A 24,370-nucleotide genomic window follows, 5' to 3' on the forward strand; every position below is an offset into this window, starting at 1 on the left:
CTTCGCGGACGTCACAGCGCGTTACACCGTCGGTTGCCGGTACTTTAATAAAGTTATTACTGTCCTATCTAAAATGAGATTTCGTATCGACGTCTGCTGAAGTGCTTGAATTTTGGCCAGAGTGTTGTGCTGAGAACGCTTGCGCCTACTAGCTGACCGTATTGTGGCCTCGGGTCATTAACTTGTGGGTGAGTTTAGCGTAAGCTGCGGAGCTGTATCATAGCATTTGTAGCGTGCGAGTGTTTTCTAACCACATTACATACAGAAAGATCACTACCCTTGCCAGGGTTCAGCAATTAAGATAATATTGCAGCGTCAAGTTCCATTTCCTTCACACGACCCTCCACGACCTCGGAAGCCGTCCAAAGCGGCGCCTGCGCGCCATGCTGACCGGTGCCTTTAGGGAAGTCCCTTTCTTGAATAGCACACACATCTCTCCGAGGAAGGCAATGCAGGAGACGCCGACGCAAGCCAGCCAGAGTACGAACACCCCCAAGATGTCTTCGAAGGTCAGAGTGGACGCCTGCTCTGGTCCTGAGGTAGAGGAAGATCCGCCTCCGCAGCGCTTCATGTCACCCATTGCCCGGCTCCACCAGTAGTTGACCAATCCGGCTTCCACGAGTCGCCCAATGCTACGGATGAAGGCAGGCATATTGGAAGGGTGCATGACTCGGTGGACGGCAAAGACACTACCGCGATGTGAAACGTGTGAAAGCTAAGTCACGTAACGAACAATCCTGTGAAGATAGCACGAAATAATGTCTACCGTGTGAAAGCGAACATTTTTGTAAGCGTGCAGAGTGAAAGATTAGTGACAGAGTGTAAGTCGTGTTATGCCGTGAAAAGACATTAAACGCAGAGTCAATCATACCTAAAATTACTACCCTTCGATTTCTAAGAAAGTGTCTTCTAGTAGTCCTAGAGCCGCCATGAATAACCATTTCATTCTGCTAAGGTGGTGATAAGGAAAATAAGGCTTCTTTGAAGATAAGGACAAGGCTAAAATAACTTGTCTGTTAAAAATACATTCCATTTCTGTTTCCCTACTTCCCGATATAGTGTGCGCCGACCCCACGATCAGTATTGGGCTCACATTCTTGGTTCACCCCCAGACATACTGGAGGCATGACGCCAAGTATGTGCAGCTGGAGAAACATAACAAGGATGTAATAGGAATCAGTGAGGAATCCCTCATAGTTAATGTTTAGCGCTAGCTGGTTTGTAAACGCTGTTTGAGAAAATACGCTACATACCAACGGGAGAGAAGGGAGGGAGAAGGACCTAAGACGAGTGCTTCGCCCACCATCTTTCTCTCTGTTTGGTCTTCTGGTATATTGGAATGCGTGTTCTTAACGTGCAGCCCCGTGAAAACTATGCAACTCAAGCAATTTTCTTCTTTGAGTTTTGCGGGGATCCTTACCCATCTGGCAGTGCAAAGCTTGGTGGGATTGAGGACACGAAGCTATCCCTCTTTCGACAGATTGCAGTCGCTCAGGATGCATAACTAGGCACGCTGCAGACCTCACAAGCGACACCCTTTGGCTGCATTCTTTTGACGGTGGCTGAAGCTTAATAATACCTGTCCCAGAGTGTGACAGAAAGAAAGACAATGTCATAAAATGACTTACACCATGTTGATGTCAGCGAAGAGTTTCGGATCGATATCGTTACGGGCAAAGCTGTTGAGCGGGTGTGACACGAGGCCCTCCCGGGCCAGGTAGAACTCCGCTCCAGAGAAGTCCCCGCATACGGAAGAAACCCGGAAGGCGAGTGAGGTGGCGTCACTGATTATGGCGGCCTGTCCTCGTGCTACTCGCTTGAGCAGAGGCTTGCCGTACATCTCGGCCACTGGCACCGCGGTGGCCCGGTCACGGACCACACGGCCGATCTGGCGCAACTCAGGATTAGTCGAGTTCTGCAGTGCGACAACATGAAAATGTTGAAGCACGTAGCATTTTTGGACGAGCGAGTAAATCGCTTTGCTCTCTGAGTTACACTCAGTGGTGAACGCTAAACATGAAGTATGAACCCAAAATTAGTGTGATGCTTCCTTTCTCGTGCATTGATGTAATGGGCTAATCACACTCAGAGGGAACACGGCTCCGCGTGGCAACGTACTTGCGGAGTGTACTGCATGTAATTCGTCCATGAATAAAAGCAGAGTGGCACACGAGAAGAGGGACCTCAAGGTGCTTCGTGTCATTTGCTGTTTTTTACTAGTTTGCTGCCAGCTTGGTCGCAATAGTGCTGCATGTGTACGGCGCCACGCGGAGCCGTGTTCACGCATAGTGTGATGGACGTTGTATACATCCAGCAGAGAAAAAAAAAATGCCCAGGAATGCGAAACGCGAACATCAAGAGCAGAGTATGTTATTGGAATCGGACGAAATATCAGGTGAATGATTTTCGCTTGAAGGCTGCAAACATTACTCGGTACAAGTGCTACTGAAAAACACCTGTATTTTCTTTGCAACGAAGATATTTCTTTTTGTGATGGTATTTCAGTCACTCTCGTTTCATTTGGCGTTGGTGTTACGTGCGCATTGACGTTTAAGCAGCGGCTAGGAGGGGTGGTGTTATTGCTCTTTAGAATGCAGGATAAAGCACACCGGGACAGCCGCCCGGCAACTAAAGCAGCACTAGCAAAATACACCAACTATGACGCATTCTACTGCGCCAGCAATATTTCAACCAGTCATCAATGGCACGGTGCGTCCATTGTCTGCAGCATCAACCTGCCTCTTTTAACTCCGCGTCTTGAATTACGAACACAAGAAATAGTGAAACTAGTGAGACGCAGTGCAATAACGCAGTGCGTTGGTGGTGCTTGCGCTGACCATTTTTCAATGTCACGGGGCGTACTGCTCAAGTAACAGCCTTTGGTGAAGCCATGCGGTCAGCCACTAGCGAAAAGGAGAGCAACTAGTGTTCTTGGGGAAACAGAACATTGCCTGCTGACGGACGCACTCCGCGTAGAGAACGCGTGAACAAGACACACTCCGAGCCCATAGGTGCCGTCCAAAGTGCTGGGGCAGCCTACTCGATGAGTCCGCATGCGTTTCAGGCTGGGCGTACATACGGGATGTCAATTCTTGCTTTTCAAGCGAATGTCGAATACATGGCGGTAGCTCGGCGGACGATGCGACGCTGTGTTGGGCACCAGCGACAGAGTGAAGAAAAACTTCAGCAGTTGCCAGCGCAGACTTGACGTATCACATTGTATGACCAAAAACAAGTTACTTTTTTTTCATTATTAATGTTGTCACGAACCATTGAAAGCTTCTAGATAGATGCTAGATGATCTGGACAATGGTGGTTGTGGTGAAAATGCTACTCTCTTTAAATTTCACAATCAGGTCTTTCGCGTTCCTTTTTCAAGCGCCTGTAGCCGGTTCTTTAATCCGGATCAGTGCAGACGTCTCGAGTGACTAGGAACTTATCATTATTCCTTCCTTACGACCCCCACCCCACCCCCGAACCGTAAAAGAACAAGCATCGCCTTAATACTACGTAACCAACGTGGGGCGAAAAAATAACGAAAAAGATTGGCAAAAGAAAGCTGAACACTACGATCCTCCAAGACTGAAAACCGTAGAAAAAAACGAGGAAGAAGGCATGAAACATTTTTCCAGAGGCCATAATAGTTGAAGACACAACGCGAGTGGTGTTGCAGTCACGCAAAAAGTAGGGGTTTGCTTGCACCCTAGTTAAGTGTCAAGATCTTCGTCAAAATGTGCAAGTTTTGAGAGGGATTGTAGCCGCCGTAGTGACTGATCAAAAACTATGTGCTTTCTGCTGCCTCTTAAAAAATAATCCTTGATCTCAGGGTATGTGCTTCAGAGGACTGGTAAACACATAGCAAAATATTTCCTGTAGTGACCGGAAAACGACGTGATGCCTAGAAACTATCGCACTGCTCTTATTTTACCACTGGAAGGTTAGAAGACCGTCCCGGCAGAAAGGTTCTCAGTACCAGGTAAGAATAAATTAAATTTGACGACTTGTGTCAGTTACTTATATTGTATGCAAGCATATATTTCTGCGTCTTGAGGAAGAAGTTACTCCACCGAGCACCTTCTACTACTGTTTCCGTTGTTCTATGCATATGTTCCATATATTTTGTCGAAAAAATTCACGCCGACACAAATAGTACCCAACAAATCAGGACGAACAGTATTCCGTATTAGAAAACCGCTGATAAAAGCAGTTTTTTCATGTAATGCAACAGTTCACTATAACAATCAATATATGCGCACATTGCCCGACGGCAGGCTTGAATTTTGTTTTCTATGAGGGTTTTGGTATCGTGAAAAGCCTTCCCCGTTGTCTTTTTCTGGCAGCGTAATTGTCCAACGCGATTGATAGAAAGAGAAGAACGAATCATTACTGTCAATAATTTCATAAGAGCACCTTACAATTTTCCTACTTCGAAAATTTTTTACCAGAATGTTGACATGAATTTGTGACTTGTAAGAACTGTGTATTAAGTTTTGGAGCTTTGCGGGGCACACTAAAAGATACAGAGATGAAATTACTTGAACCCTACCCGAGTGAAGAAAATACTTGGCTCCCTGTCCCTCTCATAACCTCGTATTTACTGAAACCACTCCTTGGGTGTACATAAGAAAAGCATTTAGCTCGCCGTAGGCGAATCTATACCCCGCCTTGGATAAACGCCATTCTTTTTCGAAATGTTATGTAGCCGCTGTTCATAACTAGCAGCCTTCATTAGGCATGCTTAATTTCATTCTTATTACAGATCATACATTGTTTTCTATACACCTGAACCAACCTGCGTACTTTGTTCTCGATACATTTTTCAGCTACCTCTTTCCATGGCTTCGGTGAAAGTTGTGGCCGCTGATTTCGAGCCAGAGCATTCAACTTTATAATATGCTTAGGACAGTGTACTATATTCTCCCTGTATTTACTTCGGCTTTTCCGTACATAGGTTATGTGCCGTAGTCGTCCTTGAAGTACCTATGAAGTAGTGGCTTAAGATGCTAAGGGATGGTTGAAATATTGTTGAAGTCACTGCTGAAGTATTCCTCCTCGGCGCTCTACATTATTCCTTCCAATATGCATGTCGGAAAATTTCAATTGAACAAAAAGATATGAAGCAAGGGAGGCAACAAGGCGATCCCCCGGAGCACCCCGAAGAGTAGCAATGTATTCAAAGCGACTCACCGCCACCATAGCGACGTAGGAAGTGCCTAGCCACATGTGCGGTACGGTTTGCGGCCTCCGCACTAGATGGCTAGCACTCTCAATCCTCTCCACCTCTGACTTGATCATCAGGCAGGCGCGCATGTGGCCGCAGAAGGCGTTCATCAGCACCACCGTGGCCAACCACCAGACGGCGCTCAGCAGCCGTTGGCCGCTGCGCTTTGGGGCACTGGCCGACGCTGCGCGAGCATCACAAACGATACATTTACAGTGTTTAAAATAAGATTTTATTGATTAAAAAAATAATATGAAACGCCGTACGCCAACGCCGCTTCTGCACGTTGGTAATGCGCCCAGGCGGACACAAAGTGGGGCAATATAACCGTCCCCGCAAATTTAGTAATTAACTGAAATTCATTAGTTGACTTTTTATTGCCTGAAGTGAGCGTGCAAGTTTATATTGAGAACTCGGAGGAAGCTGCGGAGCAGCTGCCGGCGGCGCGGCGACGTGGCTGGGCACGTGGTTCATCACGCGGTTGGTGACGCGACCAGTCACGTGGTGTGGCTTACAGAGGATGCGTAGACTGGCGAGGCGCGCGCGGCGGCAGCGGCCCCGGTGCACCAGCTGTGACGTGTGACGTCACCGCTCCCCGCGCAAGCGCAGGACTGCTGTCCAGGAGCCACGCGAAACTGCTCAACCTCGGCCAGTGCACCTTACGCCACAAAAATTATCCGCGTCGCCTCTCGCTGCATACATTTGCAAGGCGGAGTGCCATTCGCAACAGCTGCGTCAGACGAGGGAGGTGCTTCACGCCGAGAGCCGCTGTCTCGCATGCGTAATTTTACAAACTTGGAAGAAACTTTAGATGCCCGCATCTGAGGACACAGGCGCGTTACTAAAATTGTGCAAAACAGAATAGCCCTTTGAAGGAACTGTCTCCAAGTTCTGAATATAAACATCCACGCTAACTTCAGACAATAAAAAGTTAATTAATGAATTTCAGTTATTAGTGATTTATGGGGACAATATAACCCCACTTTGTGTCCACCTGGCTTCATTACCAAAGTGAAAAAGCGGCATTAGAATACGGGGCTTCACATTTTAAAAAATCAGCAGCCTAATTCTGAACACGCTGTATATATATGAACAGCAATGCTTCATACTTTATCGAGAAGAGGAAAATAAAGATGACATAAACTTGATCAAGAAAACAAAGATGGCAGTCGACAATGCCAGAGCACAGGCCAGTGCTTGCCAGAGCGTAAAGCCAGGCCAGGCCCTTGTGCAATACCACCGAAGAAAGAGGGGCCTTAAAGGTAATAAACTTAACTGAAAGTAAAGCGTTGCTGCTCTAGATAACAGATTTTGCCGGCAACGGTGTGAAATTAGCAAACAGTACCTACTTAAGTGGCTTTCCCATGTTTCTATATTTTACTTTGTCAGAAGCAATAGAATCCTGCTCTTCACTGTGCTCATTTAATCATCGCTGTTCACTTCAAAAGGCTTTGCAAAAGAGAAAGATTTGTTGCAAAAGTTTTGCCCGGCTTTCTTCACCTCCAGTGTAACCGATGCCCTAGATATCTATTGCTGTGGCGAAGCCGCCGTGAGGTCGATGACGATTTGGTGCAACATTGTCAAGCCATAGCGCCGACAGACGGCAGCTGTAGCTTTCGCGAGTGCTTGATTCGTTTCATTAGATAAGCGCAAAATAATATTTGGTGACTTTGTCGTGATATCGTGCTTAAGGCATGCTCTGTCCAAAAAAAATATTAAAACATCACTCTTTACCGCCTACCAGCCGGCCTTAAACATCTTGCTTTTGAAGCTGTCAAGTTCCATCAATTAGTAAATGTGTAGCCGTAATTTACGTTTCCTCCGAGCATTTCGCCATGCGTTCAAGTATTACGTCGCTGTCATAGCAAAATATAAATAAACTTTGTTTTCATAAACTAGAGGTATACGACTAAATGAAGATAAAAATAAGAGAACGTTCTAGCTACGAGAGCTTTACCTCGAGGCACAAGCTTAACGGTTAAGGGTCTAATCTTTCCTAACAAGCAATATTCGTTTATAAAAAGGAAAATCCTCCTTCTTCAGCACGAGGAAAGTAAAAAGGACATGAGGGACCTGGAAACTATTACCTTCTAAAAAGAGGTTTTCCACGTACATCCACATCGCATCAGTAAGCTGGTCTATGACAGAAGGGCGGTGCCCCATCATTTTAGCGTGCAGGTGGTTAAGCAAGGCAGTCACCGCAGACACGATGAGAAGTGCCACGCTGAGGAACATCCAAACCTGTAATCGGAAGCGCCAATCAGGGGTTACTGCTCATCATAATATTGGTTTCTTCGGATTTGTCTGAGTTAGACCTATCATAGGTGTGTTGACATTTGTAATTAAAGAAATGTTGTTCCCTTGCTTTCATTGTCGATTTCAATTAGGAATGTTTTTTACATACTACTCACGTCTACTGACGTGATTTGCACCTTAGGTTTTGCGATTGTCTAGAGACTGGATAAACAATCAAGTAAAGAAATAAGGAAGTTAAAAGTCATAGAATAAAAAAGGTAAGTCGAATTGGGTAATTAGGCGAAATGCGGATATGTGCGCTAGCATGACGTAAATTATCGGCTGGAGCTACGACTTTCCTAGGTTGTGCCAGGCTACCACTGAATTGAAACCGCTACTGCTGCTTCCGTTTAGCTGCTGTGCAAGCATCATTTGAATCACGTTCTCCTCCTAATAGCTGCTGCTCATTCCGCTTAGCTCGGTGCACTTAGAGGCGATTCCGCCTAATTAGCAACCCAGGTTCTCGCCTCATTAGCTGTGTTTTTCAAGTAAGCAACGCGGTGGGCAGGTGAGCAGTGGTGCAGTGGCACAGGGCAGGTGTGGCCGTCGATGGGACTTGGGTTGCGACCTCGGTAGCTCTTCTTGAGCAGCCTTTCACGATTAAATTGGCTGCCACCAGACGCCGTGGGCAGTTTACCCGTGGGCGGATGGCCTACCTCAAACTCGGCTTCAGACAAAGAGACAGACCGATCAACATACAACGCCCAAATGCAGGGATTGGCAACTATAAGTGCTAGCGCACCAAACGAAAGACAACACTACACCTGCCTGAATCGTGCTTCGTGGAGCTTCTTCCTTGTTTCTTTTTTGAACTAATTTTCTTTTGCTTTTTAATCTTCTGTCTGTCTTCTAACCTCGGGTGGGCACCTACGGTTTCCGATTTTCAACATAGCTTTTTATGCCTTTATTTGTTATTGGCAATCTAACGTGGATCACGCTATGGCACTGTTCTCTTTCGTAAACTTCTGTTATTTTTCATTTTGAACCACCAGTCACTAATTCAGTTCAGTTGGTTGTGCAGTTCTCATTTATCTGCTCTTTCCAGGTCCAAAGGGCTCTCTCTTCTTATCCCCAGCGGGAGCAGCACTCAACTATGGGCAAACAATGTTGCAAGTTACCTTTCTGAGACCAGCAAAGAATTCCGCCACTCGTCAGCCTGTCTGCCTTGCCCTCTCCTTGCCATCCTCCCCCAGGTGACAAGCGAATATAAACTTTGGAAATGCTGACCGCACTCGCAAGGACGAAGAAGAGGCCTCCAGTTGGAATGTTGGCTGCCTGACTAAAGATTCTTTCCATCTTCTGGTTTATTCTGTGTTGTTCCACGCAGACCTGTTACGTTGATGACTGCTTCAGGTGTCATGTTCTTCCTCGGTTGATTTTCCTCAATCAGTTGCTGTATTCTTCTTACTAGTCCAATACAAGTCAGCTAACGGCGACGATACAAAGGCTGGGTTAATGTCCTCGTTCAACAGCTATCGTTTCCTAATTTATTTTCTTTTTGGTACAAAGGAATTCCAACTGACGTAACCACGCCGAATCTTTTTGTTCTGAAGAGTGAAAGCGAGAATAATGAGCAGCGATTATCGGATAATCGATGCTCGCGACAGGTTTGTAGAAATGCAATCTTCCAGTGACATCTGACAGTGAAGGAAGGAATGCATGCAGTAATTGAGCAACACTACACGTCCCGTTCCAGTGGCGTATACAGACCATCCAGTCAAAAGCCATTATGTATCCGAAGACACTGCTCTCCTCGGATGTTGTGCGACCTGCCAGGATGCGCAGTTCCTCGAGGTAGAAGACGGCCGTAGGTTTGGCGATGGTGAGGCGTTCAGTGGCAGGGAAGAACGGACCCATGGCCAGGTCACTCTCCTGCAGGACAAATTTCCAAGACGACAAGAGCCTCAATTTTGCATCATTGCTCCCGAGTCTAGCCATCGTAGACTGCGAAAGGGATTCAGAAAAAAAACAAGAAGTGGTTCTATTACGAATGAGGAAAAACAGCGCGGTGAGCGCAGGGCATTGACAGAATATACTGAGAGGCTGTGTGATGAGAAGCGTGCTCTATATTGAAATTGGAAACAAAAAATTTAGATGCATAAATATTGAAGTTGACTGCAGAAGGGACGACTGTTGGGGTAGTTGGCTCAAGATACTTGAACGAAACAGCTCGAAAACACAGGAATAAAGAAACGAAGAACAAGGACACAGCGCTGACTTAGAACTGGGTGCATTTCGTGCGAGAAAGCATTAAATACAGAAAGCAAGCGCCAGAATAAAAGAAGAAAAAAACACAACTCACTACAGATATCATTTTCTAGTACCTAAGAAAGCTGCTTCTTCATTTGATAAATGAAGAGACGGTTCGCTCAAGGATTCACCTCCTCAGTGGTGGATGATAAAGGCTTCATAAATCTTCCTTTGTATCTGGCTGCTCTACGTGCGTAGTACTTTGTACTGCCGAACATGAATGCAAGCACACGTTGTCACGTGTTTGGAAGTAGCAACACTTTTACTATTCCTCAAGTCATTTGCCTGCTCTCTTAATCTGTCGTTAATGCTACGACCGGTCTGCCCGACATAAGTGGCACCGCACGTACGAAAGAGGGATTTCATAGATCACTATGAAATCCCTCTGTTTCTTCACTTATGACCGTCCCTTCACTTAGGAAATAAAGATGCAGCTTTCTTAGATGCTAGCAAGTGATGTCAGTAGTGTGTTGTGTTTCTTCTTGCGTTTTCTGCTGCTTATTTTGATAGATTTTATACATGACTATGAAATCCTCCTCTCTTGCGGTGCCACTTGTGTCGGGCAGACTGGTCGTTGCATTAACGATAGATTAAGAGAGCATGCAAATGATTTGAGGAATAGCAAAGGTGTTGCTAGTCCCAAACACGTGACTACATGTGGTTGCATTCCTCATTTTTGGCAGTGCAAAGTGCTACGCACCTATAGCAGCCAGATTCAAAGGGACATTTATGAAGCCTCTATCATCCACCACAGAGGAGGTGAGTGCTTGAGCGAACCGTCTCTTCACTTATCAAATGAAGAAGCAGCTTTTTTAGATACTAGCAACTGATATCACTAAAGTGTTGTGTTTTTTTCCTGTTTTTTTTTTTCTGGTGCTTGCTTTCTGTATTTAATGCTTTCTCTCACGAAATACACCGAGCTGCAAGTCAGCGCTGTGTCTATGTTCTTGCTTTCTGTAGTGCCGTGTTTTCGCGCTGTTTTGTTCCAATATAATGAAGTTGATAGTGCAATAAGAATCAAAATTATGCTTGTCGCATAATATCAAAATTACACTACACAAAGAGAGATTTAAGGAAGTGCTCCAGGATATGCGTAGCCTGGAGGCCCTACTCGCAGAAAGCATCCGGTGACACCGAGCGAGTGAATAATGTAGAAGGATATAAAACAGGAAATTACGTCAGGTACAATAAGGGCAAGGTGCTAGTTAGGATAGGCACCCTGAGGACGGCTGCTGCTGGGTAACGAGCCACTATGACTTCGCTAAAGTACGAAGGCTTGGATAGCGTAGTGAAGCAAAACTTCCATTCCGAAGGAGAAGATCTTAAATTTCAGAGAACGGGTCGCTTAAAGTGTTGATTGTCACCATATAAACAAAGTACATTCGCAACCTATAAAATTTCTAAATGCCATGGGACGTGCTCACGAACTGGAAGTTAAACATAGACTGAAGGTGCACCTTTCATTTGAAACTTCAGAAAAACGGGAATCAAGGACGACATGCTATAAAGATGCGGCTAGAGCATGGTGGATTAAGGACGTGTATCTATATGAATGGCTCAATAAATTCAACTAAAATCCACTGCTGCACTGATAGCAAGTAAGGAATATCGGTATATAAGGGCTCACGTAATAAGCTTAGAAAATAGCTATAACGCTTAAAACAAAGTGCTCCTGTTAATCTTCCGTGAATTTGTGCCAATGATTGGTACTGCGCAACGAATTGCCTTTCGTATTTTGCCGGAACCACTGCATCAAGCATCTTCATATCTTGCTATTTTTTAAATTAAAAATTTTTTTATGGCATTTTTTCAATTCTTGTATTTTGAAATGATTTTATTTGCTTCTCTACATTGTACACAATGTGTGAATTTAGATAGCACGACGAGATTATGAAGATTACTAAAAAATTCAGGTTGCAGATGTCATCTACATTTTTGCATGTTTGATATATAGAGCAAAAAAGTTATTACTTTGCAGTCGTTGTAGATAAAAGCACTGTACTGTTTAATCCCAGAAAAAAAAATATTCGTGCCCATGAATAGAAAATTTCACATCTTACGATTTTTTCGTGAGATGATGTTTTGCTATTTTGATAAACTAATGATGGGAGCCAAGGCACGAATAAACCTTGGTCGCCAAAAACCAGCTCGGCAAATTTTCACCAGTGTAATACCATACAAAAGATATTTACAGAAAATCTACGATTGTTCAGCGCAATGTCTGCGTCATGTCACGTGGAATGCTCCAGATTACAGGCAAAAACTGGAATCGCAATAAGTCACCATGGCGAGTTGATAGTTTTCTGTTCGTTCAAGCAACGCAAAGAGGAATACACTTACATTACGATGCAGCATGCCCATGCAGCCAGTCCAGGAGCCGTCAGGCTGCGGGCTGCCAGTAGTGACTTCTGGCGGTAGAGCGATGGAGAAGCTGCGCAATTCATCTTGCAAACTTGCGTTTCTTTTTTTCATTTATTGGAGCAGTTATCAGCAATGTATTCGTTTTCTAACATTACCTGCTACATACAGTGGCATTAAGCTGAAGATTGCTCGATAAACAGGTGAACAAGTTTACTGGTTAAGATAAACCAAGCCTGTTTTCATAACGTGTCTGTGGAAGTTTGTTCACTACGTCTATATACCCTGGTTATATCTTTTGACGAGAGCATATTTTGCGCGGCTGGACGGGGCTAACACAGTGTTACATGTTCCTTCCTGACCATGTAATCGTTTACTTCTCTCAAATAAAGACGTCAAGCTCCCAACTGCGCCTTGTCTTTCCTCTTGTTAGTGCCACCGACGTTTACTTTTGCTTGCTTTCTCTTGATTTTGGAAGGTGAGGTCGGCAATGACTGACTTTTAATTTCAGTACTAAAGGTATATTTCTTTATGAGGTCTGGCCAGTGAAAATTCGGAGGACATTTAAGCTACACCTTACGATTATGACGTGACAGTCTTGCTTGCAGCGGCAGTTGGGTGATGTAATTAGGAACGCGAGTAAGAGTAAGATCTACAACATTAAATTATATTACTCATAAAAATGAGAGACGAAGACAAAGCATGCGCGGCGAACACAGGCCGAGACTATGATGCTGCCACGTGAGAAAGCGGATTCTTTCATTCAAGGCCAAAGCGCGTCTTTGTTCAAATCGAGCAGCGGCTCTGTCGTGTCATCCGCTGCATTGGTGCTTTGGTGCTGCTTCGGCGACGGGGCGGATTTTGTGCATAACGTGGTCTTGAAAGCTATGGCTTGGTGTGTGTGTGCGTGTGCGTATAATTTTCTACACAGATGAGTGTATACTGGCCCAAATAAGTGCTCGGAAACGGAATGGACGGGACGCGAAATGGGGCATCAGATACTTCAGGCCTTCGCCCAGTTCTTTGTATAACACGTAAATCTGCGCAATCCAACACCTGCAGCTAGGATTCTGAAGAACCGTGTAAATGCTCAGTACTGTGGCGGCACAAGATATTTTCTACGCGATACAGGGCAGCGATAGGAACTCGCTTGTGAAGGTCATCAATTCTGAGCTCGTTACAACAAAGATCCAAACTTCCACTGACACATGCTCGGTCTGCGTATTTGCCACTCAGCAAGTAGCGGAATTACCACGAAACTCTTGTAACTGTAATCTGAGATGAAAAGAAATAGGTATATAAAAGGGAATAGTGGAAGTTACAGCACAGATAAACTGTGATAACGAATACGCCAAGTGTCTAATCTGCTTTTCACTTAGCGCGGCATTTTGCCTAGGAATTCTAAGTTCCAAAAGGTATTTGTACTATATGCCTGCCCGGCTGTAGATGTAGAGCCTGCATCAAAAGATTAGAACCCTGGCGGCTCGTTGCTAAGCCATGTAGTGGTGCTCCTGTAGCATTGGTGGAAATTTTACCCGTTACACTGGGGCAATACGGAAAGTCTTCTTAACTTCAGGAGTATTTATCACTAAGCATGCACTACTATCACTAAGCACACCTACCGTTTCACAAAAGTGACGCATGCCCGGCTGTTCAAGCAATAAATTGAACCTAGAACTGAAAGAGAGTCACTGTCTCGCAAGAAACCCTTTGCACACTGCCAGTGCCGAAGAGTGGCTATAAAATCTAACACACTGCTTGCTTCGTTAAGCACACTGTTGCACCAACATTTTAATGACGTTATATTGTAGACTTAACAAAAATTCATTGCAAGCGATTGTCTCTCCCATAATCACAATCTGCTTCCCACTTAATGACGCTGGAGGGTGTTCGTGGGAATTGCACAAAGTGTACAGAATCGCCAAGGGCACGCATTTAAAGGACCGAACAGTGCAACGCTATTAGCATGAACATGAGCAGCTGGACGTAGTAGCTTTAGCACATACCCCGAAGTAGCCAGAAGACCAGCAATAAATCGGCCACTCACTTGAAACGCAGTGCTTGGACCAGAGAGTTGAAGATGTTTCCCACTGGTCCGGAAAGAACGTACCCGCCATGGGTACCACCGGCCACAACCGTGTGAGGGCTGTACTGCGAGAGGAGGAGGATAAACTTTCTTTTCGACGACCAAGGTAGCAGTTGGTGTGAGTGGCAACTGTGACATCGTACATTCTACAGATCTTAAAACTGCCCAGTACAGATCACAAACGCTGCTGGCATATTGAGAATGGATTAGCGGAAAGGCGGCAGTCGCGTTCAATTCTTTAAAGGGTTGATTCATTAACTACGTTTGAATGCTCCACGGCAGCAAATGAAAGTTCGAGCTTTGCTACGTTTAGTTGATGGTAAAGGCGCAGGACGTGAGCAGTAACAAAAGGAGCCGTGTGGAGGCAACCGTTAACCGTTAGCCTACGCTCATGGTTTTCAGCTCCTCTGTTCATTTGTGAAATAAGTGGTTCCGCACATTGACTTCATAACACTCCTTGAGAGGGTGACCAGTTTTAAATAACTACGGGCCTCACAATGTCTTTTGGAACGGTGCTCTCAGGCTTTTATTTCCATTCAAAACACAATTTTTACCTGAAAATGCTTTATTTTTTTGTAATAGTCTTACTGATGCTTTTTTAAAATGCTTTCTTTGCTGTTTCTATGAACCACTACAACAATCCACAAGACTCGGTGAATAGAAGGCTAGCAGACAGGAGTTATGGGTATGTGGGTAATTAGGCAACATCAATTTAGTGATACTAAAATTATATACATTATCTTTTCCTAATCTACACTAGCAATCAGTAACATATTGTTTGGGCTCTGGCTCAACCTACAAAACTTTCCGAAAAGTTCCAGCTTCATTCACGAATTCAGAATAAATTGTGTAACTATATTCTAAACCAGGGCATTAGGACGGTCCTGGACGCCTTGCTCATTATGAGACTTCAGGGGTTGGCGAGCGCGTATCGAATGTCGCACAGATCTGCTCCGCATCGAGATGTGTTGTCGCAGACAGCTAGTCGAGCGGTGCACTCAATGTATTGTACAAAACACGTGGTTATGATATTTCATTTCCTCGGGAAGAACGTGGCTACGTGTTCGCGGAGCCAGGACTTCCCATCGTACGAAGGCGGTAGATGGACAGTGACGTCCGGCAATATCTTTATCTGGTCTTTGGGCAGCTCCACGTACCTCAAGCAAAGCGGAATCACCCGTAGTACCATGAACTTCGAATATTCAAATTTAATATTCGGAGGAAAAAAATTCACACTTTTGACGTGGTAATGTCTTGAATACCAAACTATGCCCAAAACTCGAATTAACCATCTCTTGCATTGTGATTAACTTGCATGTGGTATGTACGCCTTTGCAACCTGGAAAATACTTACGGGCATGATGGAAACTCTTAAAGGGCGGTCGTACATATTGGCGCTAACTGTGCAGGGGAAAATCATGGTGTGAGCACAAGTCCCCTACTATTGCACCCTTGCGAATAGTGAAACGCTGCCTCACATTCAAGGTAGAAGAGCCTCATAGGCTGATGGAATTTTTTCGCGGTGGTCGTGAAATGCGCAGTATGATGGAAGTCAAGGCTGGCAGACAGGCCATAAAGGAGCGGTTGGCACTTTGGCAATGCCTGGACACCGCCCACCAATTTCGCACTGACGAATCAGAGGCCGCCAGAGTTGCCTCTCACTTCGTACGTAATCCTTTCAGCCCCTCTATGACGCAAAGAGTTTGACCAATTAGAGGCGAGTCCATCTGTCACTCTGCTTCTAGAGCTCACGAGAAAAAGTGGCGATAAGTGCGAACAAGCTGGTTCGCTCTTGATAGCATTCATTACACGCCAGTCCTAATTCAAAGCTCACTCGGTCCTGCTTTGCCCCAACGATCAAGAGATAATTCTAGCCGTCGACCTGTCGCAGTGTTCGATAGCACAACCATACTATTGCAACAGTATTGCTATGTATGCGCACACAGTGTGTGGATAAGAGTTCCACGTTGTGGCCGTGGTATTCAAGGTTTATGCTAAGTAGAAGCGCGCACGGAGGCTTGAGCATTATCTTGTTCCTAAGCACGGGAGATTGGACGCGTCCTACAGGAGCTACGGTTCCCAAATCAGGGCAAAATCGATCCTCACCTGTCGCAAGAGAACGCTACAAAGTGGGTTCGGTATCTCTTATTTCTCCTCATAGCAGGCCCATTGGCGCCACATGAAGGATATTTTTGTCGCTTTTTTTATTCGTGCCGCGTTAGAAGCTTGTGCCGAAATGAGTCAACGAACGTAGAGCGATTAGAAGGGAAACTACGCTCAGGTACATAAGGGCAGATTTCGTCCGGAGGAACTCATGAATAAAATTACTTTCTCTAGGGAAGCTCGGAGGGTACTCTGTATGCTGTCGCCACAGGCTACCCGCATTTACCCCCTTTCTGGTAACTTTGATGGCTAAGCCATACACGTTTATATGCGCAGGAAATCTTAGCGAATCTTGCTGTTCAATATGCTCGGCTCCGGAGTTTCTTTTAGGCGAATCCATCTTTTGCTAGCACTACTAGAGCCAGACTGCACGCCGTATACCCGGCTTTGTCTTCTGGCATTCATATTTGAGCGCGCTGTGTAGATTGTTTTGAGCATATGCTCGTGTGGAAACACACGCAGGGATCCAGGATAGGCCTACCTTACTGAGAGCTAAGAAGGGGGTATTATATTCCGCCGCACTGTTCTCATTTAGAACAGTGTGTCGGACCCCACTGTTGCATACCCATAAAGTCTAGAAAAGCACATCCTTTTTTTATGGATGTAATTGGTGACTACAATTTTTTCGCATATGTTAGAATTGCACAGTAATGTTAATATATCCGCAGATCTCTCTTCTGTGGGCTTGTAGAGTTCTACTAATAATTTTCAAGAACGCAACTCATTGGTATTTTGTGGGAGGGCAGGATAATCCTTAAAATTAAGATTTCGCTACGCATTCCCATCAATACTTCATGAGAGTATGCTACAGTACTATACAGTTGCTCAAAATTAAGAGGTGTCCGAGAAAGCTTGACTTGGTTTAAAATAAAGGATTATCCTCTCGTCAAACTATCTTCTGCCTTGTGATCTCAGCTTGAATACATCGTTCCCAGACAGCGTAGGCTCCGACTATAAACTCCATGCACTCGTCAGTGGCGGTTCAGTGCGGCGCCTCACTCAGCGCTACCGGTGCCGGGACAGCGATACTGGAAAGGTGAACAGGTTGGTCCGTGCTGCATTGTGTATTCGATGAGCGGAGGGTTTGCTGCGTTGCTTCGTGCGCTTTGCTTTCCAATCTCGCAAGTAGTTTTTTTTTTTCTAGTTTAGACTCTTTAAGGGCATAGATCGTTACGCTCATCACACTGTTCTTAAGGCTGCTTTGAGTTAGAACTTATGGTTTACTAGTTTTTCTGTGGTAATTATGCTGCTAAAAAGTTAGTGGATTTCGACAAAAGGAAATGGCGCTGTAACTGTTTCACTTTGAGGTGGACACCTCAACCGCGCCCTGAGGGAAGAGAGGAAGGCGAGAGTGAAAGAAAATGGAGCGAAAGGTTTGCCGTTGTGGAGGTCTGCGGAATAATTTTGACCACCTGGGGATCGTTAACGTGCACTGACATCGCACAGAATACGGGTGCCTTTTGCGTTCCGTTTCAATCGAAACGAAGATGCAAGCAGGCCTCGTGTACTAATCGGACAAAAGAAACTACCCCTCCCCCACCCTCCTCTTTGTTAGAACCGTGCCGCACGCTACACAGACGCCACCTGATGACGGTCAGTCAGAGGGTTTGTCAAGGTCAGGTTCGAGCACTGCAACGGAGGCGTGTGTGATGTCACAGCACTCGAGGACACGCTGCATTCCATGTATGTTGGTACAATATACATTCTCCTAAAGGTTTACAGCACCAAATTTAGAACGCCTACGAACGATAAGATATGTCTTCATGGCCTAAGCAGATGCTTTCTACAATTGATAGTCCAGGTGTTTAGTGCTGCATAATTTATTATGAATTTGAATATTCTCCAAGGAGCCGCTCAGCATTTCCATCAGAATCGAGTGACGTCTAGTTCCACTTTCCACAATTATTATGAAGTCACAAAACCCAGAGGTTCCTCACAGCAACAACCAGTACTTGCCGGTGACGCTGACGTCATCATGAACGTGCTAATTCCAGTTGGCTGATCTACTGTGATGTCAAGGTGCCCTTCAGCGCTGGCACCGACTGAGACCAATACTTCTGGTAAAAAATCGTATGTAATTAAGTATTAACGATGCGCACTGCCGTTTTGAGCTCATTCTCATGATTACTAGGCCCGTAGTACTTTTTAAACAAAAAAATGCGATCCAAAAATGTGGCGTCTGTACCCTTTTATACTTCAGGCTTGATAGCCCCCTACGGTGTCATTAATTACACTCAGGGGACATAATGCTAAAACATTCTTCAGATACTTTCAATCCACATTAATTAGCGATATTGGCCCGTTAGATATAAGAAAAAGTCGTTGAAAAAGTTCAAGTCTATCAGGGGCATGAGAACTGCATGCGATTCTCTGTATGAGTGGCAGCATTTCAATCTGGTATGCCTTACTGAAGCATGATGTCCGCACTGGATCTAATTCCACCCTTAAACAATTACTAAACGTGGCAATAAAGAGATCGAGTCATTGCTAGAGAAGCTTTTGATTTCAGATATGTGGGTATGTGGGTCCTATATAAGCACCGAAGATCTAAACGTAGCCCAACGGTGATTTATCGAACGTATTGATGTAATGCGCTCAATGTGTGAGAGTTATATTTTTGCAGAGTTGTGCAGCGGGCTATGATAAGCCTTAAAAAAGAGTCGAGGCGCTTACAAGGACGTTCTTCGAGGAAAAAAAATGTGGTCTGTCCATGCGAGTATTGACGCACGGTGCTCTGCAGCAGGTGCTACTGCGATCGTTGGCAACGTTGTGACAGCAAAGGAATAGACAACCGGAAGATGTCTTCCACAAAATATCTCGAAGGGAGGCTAGCAGCGTAGCGGGCCGCCTTTCAGCGATGGCAGGTGACGTTTCAAGAGCTGCGCGCAAATATTTTAGCCTTACATGCTTCGGTGTCTTGGTTGCATCCGTTTGCCTCCGGGTTCTGAGCATAGCCCTTACTCTCGAAAGGACAAAAAGCCAGAGTGCAGCTTCAGCATGAAAGGAGACAGATTCTTCGCCTTAAACCGACGATTGCTCCGCCACTTTAGAGCCGCCGCGGTGGCTTAGTGGTTGTGATAACCGGCTGCTGACTCGAAAGACACGGACTCGATCCAAGCAGCGGCGGTTGAATTGCGATGGAGGAAAAATGCCAGAGACCCGTGTATTCTGCGATGTCACTGCGCGTTAATGAACCGCTCGTGGTTGAAATTACTAGGAGCCCTCCAATACGGCGCCGCTGACAGCCTTAGTCGCTTTGGAATTTTAAACGCACTGAAAACTGAAGAAATGCTCCGTGAGTAAGAGCGAGAACCACTTCATGATTTGATCTAAACTGACTAGTTTTGGCGAGTAATGGCGAATCGCTATGCGCTTCTAATTCGTCAAAGCAGACCCTACCCCGGCTCTTTTCAGAGTTCCACGGCAGTCATATCCTCCGCATCTAAAACCCTTGCTGCTAACAATCAACTTTAGGGGTGACATATAACCAATCTTGGTTGAAGCGTCCATGAGAGCTGATGACAGGTCAGCTACATTAATCAGATTCCAAGCTGTAGTGTACTGCTCGCACATTGTGTTAAACGGCTTCGCCAGAGCAAGCGGTTCTGCGATGTTGTGGTAAGTACGTTGGAACTAGGTCATCCGAACAAACATCTGGTCCACTATGAATTAACGACGCGTGGCCACAGATACACATACTTCAGAATGCATGTGTTTTCGAGAGCTTCACCTATCGTTCTTAGGCCATGCAGCGACGAAAGTAATGCAGTTCTCGTTGCACAGTTTGTTTCAGCTGCCCTGTGTGCTGTATGATGCTGCCAGCACGTGATACCACGACCGCAAACCATTCAAACTTCTCGAATCGTTGCTGTTAACTGATCTACGACCATGGGCAGTAGCTTCGTTTTCGACGGCGCTCCTGTCTCGAAACAGTCGCGCTACTTCCACTTCGTATGCTTTTCCCAGCTGGCGAACACGCATGCAATGGTTGCCGTGGTACGCCATTGAGGCACGCTTGGCCGGCGGTTACTTGCCGTTTCAATGCCGGGTTTTATTGCATTCTAATGAGGCGCGGTAACGAGGGCTCACAGGTGCTCTTCGAATTCCGCACTTGCTGGAAGCGTGACCTCTTGAACTTCGGAGTGAGCTAACGGCGCGAGCACGTTCTCTATAACCGACTGATGCGCGCGACAGTTATCCGTTTTATCTGAGACGTGCAACCATTGCTCAGATGCATATTTTGACGGTAGTACTGCACTTGTTGATAATAAGCGAGGATTCGTTATATCTGCGGTCATAATAAGCGTACTCAGCATACATTAATGCAGAGCAGCGCGGATATGTAGTGAAACAAGATCTGCCCCAAGTATTTCTCTGAGAGAGCTTCATAACAATACAACAACAAAAATAACTTCTTGAATCCGTGCTACCACCAGGAGGATGCTAAGTATTATGGAAAACGAAAATTTTGGCCACTTTAGACGGAAAAACTCTACGGGACGCTGTAGGTGGCATACTGAATTATGTGACAGCAACAGCAAGCCTGTATAGGAGATATCATGGCTAGAATTAAGCACCGCATGACCCGTTTTGCCTGGGCCTAAAATAACATGAAGATAATTAGGCAATGCTGTGTGCCGTGATCTGAAATTCAATTAAAATGAACAAAACAGTGTTTCAGATTCGTCGTATCAATCGCAGTCAAAAGAACCCAAAAGTGATACCACTTCAGACTAGCCATGCTTGGAACGCCTCGGATCTCCATCACCTCAAATTCAAGCACTATAGAAATGCATTTAGGTAAACAAAGTGGGGGAAGAGAACACTTAGGTGGCCTCGTCTTGAAAATAATTATTAAAGTAAGAAAAGCTTAAAATTAGTGCGTGAGAAAATGAGGAAAATTGGAGTCAAATGGCAAGATTCTCTTTACCAGTCCATCATCTACTGATGTGAGTGCGCGTGAGCGTGTTGAAGGGCGGTATTCGTTCCGATGTGCAACAGCAGGGATAAAATGCCCCTTGGATACTTCTTCCTCCGCTTAGTACATAATTAGGCTATTAGGAGAATAATTAGGAGAAAGCTCATATAAATGCTGTGTGGGCATTCCTGACCGCCACGAGCCCCAAAGATGAGATTTGATTTACTGACGCAAAGGCGTCGTTTACGTTCTAATCAACCGGATGTGAAGCGAGACAGCGCACGTTTATTTCGCTAAGGGCTGCAGTACATACATTTGTAAAAAAAAACAAACAGGCAGGCGCATGTACGTGTTCTGCTGTTTCGGCACCGTTTGCAAGTACTAGCAGTGAGGCTGGCTCTGGATTACATTTTTCTTTCTCGCCACACGCACAGAAAAAGATTCACTCCGATTAAAAGTTTTAGACTGAAAGCTATTAAGTTGGTGTGTATAATGAGCCGCCGCATGGTTTTATCTTATGGACTTCTCATTTTATGCGTGAATCTCTTAAAAAAAGTCGCGTTTTAGTAAACTTCAAGTAATTTTCTCAAATGATGATGAATTTTTATGATGCAAGGGCATCTATGGCCAAAGAGCGCCATGACACAAAGTAATTTCTTTTTTTTTAATGTGGGATCATAGACCCATTTCCCAAGCATTTCACCTTAAAAAAGCCGAGCACCAGACCAGCTGAAAGATTGTACCGATTGTATCACCGGTGGGTACCCGGCGGAACTGAGGATCGAACCCCGCTCCTCCCGCATGCGAGGCGGATGCTCAACAACTTCGCCACCGCTTTTTTCTTCATTGGCGACTTCACACGTCATTTACAGACTAATTCACGCGAACAACACAACACAGATGCTAAAACTACGTCACCCGTACTTGGGGTTACGTAAACACCGTAAAATTCATGCATGTATAACAAAGCTTCCATTCTCGGAAGCCACTCAGGCACTGGGTCTTGTATCTTGTGGCCTTCATTAACTCTTCCAACAGATTCCCGAACATACTCTCTTATGAACCTCGCGTCAATGTCCGCATGCCTGATTGCCATCTTGGATCGCCAAATACTGTGCAGGCCCAATATCATGATCATGTCGAAAGGAACCCCACCTTCATTGTCAAACGGCAAAAATCTGATTCCGAAAGCATTCACCGGTACGTCTTTTTTAATCGTTCGTTGTAGATTGTCCGAAAAGAAAAAGGATTCCCAACAATCTAAGAACACGTGTTCAATCGTTCCCGGCTTTAGGCATATGAAAAAATGATTTCCCCAAGGTACAAAAATACCCTTCTCTTCTAGATACATCTTGACTTCAAGAGTGTTCGTATGGAGCGTAAAAAAGAACTCCACCTGGTAAAGCCATACTTTTCACTCGTTTTAGAGCTGCCTGCCATGAACCTGCACAGCTCAACCACCTGTACAATGGGACCGGAAGAAAGACATCACACAGGTCCTAATAAATTTTCTTTCGCGATACAGCTGACAGATATTCCATTGAAAACCGTTCTTGCGAGACGCGACATGCTATTTACACCTCTCTAAGCAAGCCGAAAATACCCCCTGGCATACTCGCCAAACTAACATATAAATTTGGCAAGACCCCACCCAGCCTAACTTGACACACAGTTCGCAGGAAGGGGTCATTCACGTCCCGAAAGAACATAAATCGATTCAGCAACTGGCGCAGATACAAATGCGCCAAACCTATTTCTTAACAGCGGACACAATGAAACAGATTGGTTCGCCGGGTCCACTCCCAAGGGCTTCCCCATAAAAAAACCCGCAAAAACTCGGTGCAACCTCTGCTCATTGATTCTAGAACAATAAATTGCTTGCATAACGTACCAAAGCTTGGTTACAAAAAATATGTTACACATTGTGGCACGCGCAAAACTGAAGCCTTTTAGCCAGGCGGCCTTCTCACGTGCTACAGTCAACTTCGCCACCGCTGCGATGGTAATTTTCTCAAATGTTACTCTTCTTATAATTTTAAAAATGTTTTTTTTTCATAACCGACAGCAACAAGAGAAAAAAGAAATTAAAGCGAAAGTTGCTTAAGATAGACATTTTTTCGCTTCTTTGATGAACTAAGAAAACCCGAAAAATTTGCGCATGATTTCGTTTAAATCATACTTGCATTTTTAATATTTTAAATTTTAACATTAAAATTTTAATATTTATTGTATATTTATTAATGTACCCTGTTTCACACCTAATTGCATATTTCTTTTATGTCCAAACAACTTTTGCTTCTTCAAGGTTATTTTAAAGCTTGCTTAGGTGACAAATATTTTTCAAGAAAACTAGTTCGACGAAACGCTAATCACACAATCGCCAAGAAGTCCAATTTTTGTCCGCAAGTTTGTGTTGCAGTTGTCTTAGGAATCTCAGTCGATTCCTTAAAGTCCGTGCAGACCAACTATAGAGAAAATTACCGTAAATACACGACCAAAAATATTCGTGCGTCGCCTTTTACTCGTTTGTATGAATGATCGCTTAAGCTCAGTTTGTGACGGTGAGTTGAGAAACACGCCAGAGTGGCTCACTTCATCGTGCCAACATCAAGCGTGTTGTACCGAATGAGAGGAAGGATGTAATTAAAAAGCTCTGAAAAGACGCACAACTTGAGGCATTTTAACATGCACTGACGCCAAACAACCACAGGCACCCTTTGCTTAACGCCGCCTCCTCGACAAAGCAGGAAGCTCGCATAAGTCACATGGAGGGACATTTTGCCGAAGCTCGAGCGAAACCGTAACCCGTAAAATAGCGGCTAGGGCTCGCAATCGAAATGAGGTGCGATTAGAGCAAGGACCATCGCATAGCAATAAACGTCCTCCCCCCGAAATATGGGAGGAACCTAAACCTAAGACGCGTGCGCTCCGCGTTGTGCAGGGGCGAAAACTCCAAGGCGCTTGAGAAAGATTGCAAAGTCCTCAAATAGGGGCTCCTTGAGAAGATCACAACCGTTAATGACGACAGGACCGTTAGTTTCATACGCGTGTGGTGGCAGTGCATCTATAATAATGCGTC

The 24,370-nt window shown here is 45.0% G+C and overlaps 1 protein-coding gene across 1 annotated transcript; it reads right to left on the reverse strand.

Moving 5' to 3' along the window:
- Positions 1-331: 331 nt before the first annotated feature.
- Positions 332-15,600, reverse strand: LOC144108209 (putative glutamate receptor). Its single transcript, XM_077641488.1, has 8 exons — positions 15,565-15,600; positions 14,172-14,275; positions 12,107-12,197; positions 9,227-9,388; positions 7,309-7,462; positions 5,188-5,405; positions 1,629-1,915; positions 332-632 (listed from the first exon to the last, which is right to left on the reverse strand). The coding sequence occupies exons 1-8, from the start codon at positions 15,598-15,600 to the stop codon at positions 332-334; spliced, it is 1,353 nt and encodes a 450-aa protein (XP_077497614.1).
- Between the last annotated feature and the right edge of the window lie 8,770 nt (positions 15,601-24,370).

The sequence above is a fragment of the Amblyomma americanum genome, chromosome 10 (assembly GCF_052857255.1).
Source record: "Amblyomma americanum isolate KBUSLIRL-KWMA chromosome 10, ASM5285725v1, whole genome shotgun sequence".
Taxonomy (NCBI): domain Eukaryota; kingdom Metazoa; phylum Arthropoda; class Arachnida; order Ixodida; family Ixodidae; genus Amblyomma; species Amblyomma americanum.

Coding starts and splice junctions, on each gene's coding strand:
- LOC144108209 (XM_077641488.1), bottom strand. CDS start 15,600: ATGTACGACCGCCCTTTAAGAGTTTCCATCATGCCC. Junction 14,276..15,564: donor TAAGAGTTTCCATCATGCCC/GTAAGTATTTTC, acceptor CTCCTCTCGCAG/TACAGCCCTCACACGGTTGT. Junction 5,406..7,308: donor GGAAAACCTCTTTTTAGAAG/GTAATAGTTTCC, acceptor ATGCTCGCGCAG/CGTCGGCCAGTGCCCCAAAG.